We start from the raw sequence: 3,611 nt of genomic DNA, 5'->3' as shown, positions 1-3,611 counted from the left end.
GTCCTGCCGGGGCCGGAGTTGGGGGGATGTCCTTGGCCTTCCCTGTGGGCCAGAGGCAAATCCCCTCCCTGTTCTTCTTGCTTCCTGCCCCAGGCCCCGAGCTGAGGACGGAGAGCCCGGAGGACAAATCCCCCCGGCAGAGCCTGGTGGGAGAGGCCATTTTGAAGGGCTCCCCGGCGCAGGAAGGCAGCGGGGAGGAAAAGGTCCGGAGATCCCTGCGGAGGAGGGGCTCCAAAGCCAGCCCAGGGTGCTCTGAGGAGGAAAGACCCAGCCTGTGCCGGGAAGGTGGCCAGAGCTTGAGGGAGAGCTCTGAGCTGGTGGTCCCTGAGCAGCCTCCCAGCAGGGAGAAGCGCTTCAAGTGCTTGGAATGTGGGAAGAGCTTCAGACTGAGCTCCGACCTGCTCCGACACCAGCACATCCACACTGGGGAACGACCCTACTCATGTGGGGAATGTGGGAAGAGCTTCAGTGACAGCTCCACTCTCCGCAAACACCAGATGATCCACACTAGGGATCGGCCCTACAAGTGTGGAGAATGTGGGAAGAGCTTCAAGCATGGGTCCACCCTCCGCACCCACCAGCGCATTCACACTGGGGAAAAGCCCTACATGTGTAGGGTGTGTGAGAAGAGCTTCAGTGACAGCTCCGACCTCCGCAAACACCATCGCATCCACACTGGGGAACGGCCCTACACATGTGGGGAATGTGGGAAGAGCTTCAGCCAGAGCTGCAGCCTCCACACCCACCAGAACATCCACACTGGGGAAAAGCCCTACATATGTCAGGAATGTGGGAAGAGCTTCAGGAACAGCTCCAACCTCCACAACCACCGGCGCATCCACACTGGGGAACGGCCCTACGTGTGTAAGGAATGTGGGAAGAGCTTCAGCCAGAGCTCCACCCTCCACACCCACCAGCACGTCCACACTGAGGAACGGCCCTACAAGTGCTCGGAATGTGGGAAGAGGTTTCAGACCAGCGGGAATCTCCTCAAGCATGAGCAGACACACACGGATGAGAGGCCCTTCCGCTGCACCGACTGCGGGAAGGGCTTCAAGCAGAACTCCCACCTCGTCACCCACCGGCGCATCCACACCGGGGAGAGGCTCTACAAGTGTGAGGAGTGTGGGAAGAGCTTCACCTGGAGCTCTGCCATGACCTATCACCAACAGACCCACCGGTAAAGGAAGTCCTACCGGTGCCCTGTCTGCGGGAAGAGCTTCGGCTGCTGCTTCCACCCCGAATGAAGCCCCTGATGGTGAGGCAACCCCTGGAGTCCAGTGACTGTCAGTCCATCCCTTTCGACCACAAAGGGCCAGTCCCCTTTCCCAGGGGCAGGTTCTTCCAACAGAACCCTTCCTGGGGGGTTTGTGGAGATTCCTGCCTTGGCTGGGGACTCCCCAAGGTCACTCCTGGAGGTTGAGAGCAGAGATCTCCCCACGAGTGTTGGTCTGGGGGAGTTCCATCCATCTCTAATTAAGGATTATTACTTTTGTGCCATCTTGAGTAGAATTGCTTCAACAATTGCTTTACTGTCAGCACTGTCCTATCTTATCCTATACTCCTGGTAGTTTTAGTGTTTCTACTGTGCAGTAAATAATTCTGATGAAGATCTTTTGTCTGATCATTTGGAACCCTAACTAATTAATTTCTATCAATAGATCTTATTTGCCATCATTAAAACCTGGGGGACAGAAGTGTTTCAGTCACACCTCTTGTAATTCTTTTAAATTGAAACTGTTGTCATAATCCAAGGCTGAGATTGGATCCAGCAGCCCCCAGCACCCCACAGGAACTTGGGAGCTCAGGGGGGCCACCCCCCTTTCCCAACCCCCCTGTGCCCAAAGACCCCCATGGGACCATCGGACCTGCCAGACCACCCCGCCTTTTCCACCCTTCTCCCTGTTCCTCCCAATTTTCCATGGTCCCTCAATCCCCAGCCCTCCCATGATCACTTTTCAGGTCCCAACCTCCACCTTTTTCCTCCCTTTCCCACCCCTTCCACCTCATTCCCCACTCCCCAGCCCCCTCATGCTCAGTTTGGGGGTCCCACCCTGCCCTTTCCCCACTCTTCTGACCTCTCCCACCCATTTCCCATCATCCTCCAAACCTCAGTGCCCTGCCCTCCTCCACTTTTGGGGAGTCCCACTACCCTCCCACTCAGTTTGGGGTCCCACCACCCCTTTATCCCCTCTGAGCCCCCTTTTCTCACCGACCGCCCCCTTCCCACCCCCCACTCACCCGAGAGCTCCTCGCCCACAGCCAGGGGGGCTCCCAGCACCACCAGTACCCAGAGAAGTCCCCCCAGAAAAGGGTTGAGTGGGGTCCTGGGTGGGCTTTGAGTGGGTTTGGGGGTCCCTGGGGGGCTGTGGGGAGGTTTGGGGGGGGGGGTCCCAGCACCTTTTGGGGTGAGCTGGGTGCTTTATTGAGGGGAAGGTGCCCTCCCAAAGCCCTCCCAGAGTGGGTTGACGGGGGGGGGGTATACATGGTGGTCCCCATTCCCGATCCATCCCGGGGCCGGTTCTGCCCCCCCAAACTCGGATCCACACCTTGGGATCCACCTCCCCCCCCCCCACTGCCCCCAACCCGGGACTGGGGAGAACTGGGAAGCTTTACTGGGATCACTGGGAGCAGCCGGGCCCGAGGCCCCGGGGAGGGGCTGCGGCCGCCGCCGGCTCAGGAGCTCTGTGGGGAGAGAAAAGGGGGTGACACCGGGTGAGGTCCCCGGGGGGGCACAGACGCTCTGGGGGGGACACACGACCCCCTGGGACCCCCCTCACCTTCTGGCGCAGGTAGAAGCCGAGCCCCAGCGCCAGGGAGGCAAAGCCCAAGAGGAAGCCCCCGGCCCCTCCTTCGGAGCAATTCCTGAGGCTGATGGAGCCCAGCAGGGCCGGGGCCGCCGGCGGTGTCCGATCCCGGCAGGAAGCGGGGAGGGCCCCGGGGAGCGGCGGCGGCGGCGGGCGGGGCCCTGGGGGAGCCGCCCCGAGGGGTCCCCGCCGCCCGTGGCACTGAAGGAGTCGCCCCGGGACGGGCCCTGGCGGGGGTCGCCAGAGAGGGGGGGCGAGCTCTGAACAGAATCAACTCCGGAGAATAAACCAAGGAAAACCAAAGAGCCGCACCGGGGGAGTCTCCGCCGCCCCGGAGCTAAAAGAGCTGCCCCGCGGGACGAGCGAGGAGTGGCGGCGGTGAAACAGTCGCCCGGGGTGTGGCGAGGGAGGCGGGAATGGAATAAAAGAGAGAATAAAGAGAGAAATTGCTCTTTCTCCCTTCCCACCCCAGCTCCCTTTTGTATACAGATAAAACCAGGGATCAACACGTGCTTCCCTTTCCTCCTTTCCCCTCAGGGGAACTGAAAACAAAAAAGAAAACCTTGAGAAAGAAGGGGAAAAGCCAGCTCTGGAAAACTATCTCCTCTGAAATAAGTTGTGTTGCCAAAGGAAACCCTGACTCCAGAGGTGTCCAAGCGGCAGCAGAGCCCCCACCCTGCACACTCACACACTTCAGCTCAACATTGGGGTTTTCCCCTCCCTGGCACTGCCCAGTCCAGCCCCTCCCTGGTCCCCTCATCTCCCTGCCCCTGCCCCAGCCCAGCAGAGCAGCACAGTCAGGTC

The 3,611-nt window shown here is 60.3% G+C and overlaps 1 protein-coding gene across 1 annotated transcript; it reads left to right on the top strand.

Moving 5' to 3' along the window:
* The first annotated feature begins 497 nt into the window (after positions 1 to 497).
* Positions 498 to 1,245, top strand: LOC113961041 (zinc finger protein 70-like). Its single transcript, XM_027671043.1, has 2 exons — positions 498 to 617; positions 786 to 1,245. Exons 1-2 carry the CDS (start codon positions 498 to 500, stop codon positions 1,182 to 1,184), a joined length of 519 nt encoding a protein of 172 aa, XP_027526844.1. The 3' UTR covers positions 1,185 to 1,245.
* Positions 1,246 to 3,611: the final 2,366 nt, after the last annotated feature.

This window comes from Neopelma chrysocephalum, unplaced genomic scaffold (genome assembly GCF_003984885.1).
Source record: "Neopelma chrysocephalum unplaced genomic scaffold, ASM398488v2 Primary Assembly neopelma1_97024, whole genome shotgun sequence".
NCBI classification, from domain to species: Eukaryota; Metazoa; Chordata; class Aves; order Passeriformes; family Pipridae; genus Neopelma; species Neopelma chrysocephalum.
The sequence above is the reverse complement of the archived record's forward strand: the minus strand, read 5'-3'. Positions and strand labels throughout refer to the sequence as shown.

Coding starts and splice junctions, on each gene's coding strand:
- LOC113961041 (XM_027671043.1), top strand. CDS start 498: ATGATCCACACTAGGGATCGGCCCTACAAGTGTGGAGAATGTGGGAAG. Junction 618..785: donor AAAAGCCCTACATGTGTAGG/GTGTGTGAGAAG, acceptor TACATATGTCAG/GAATGTGGGAAGAGCTTCAG.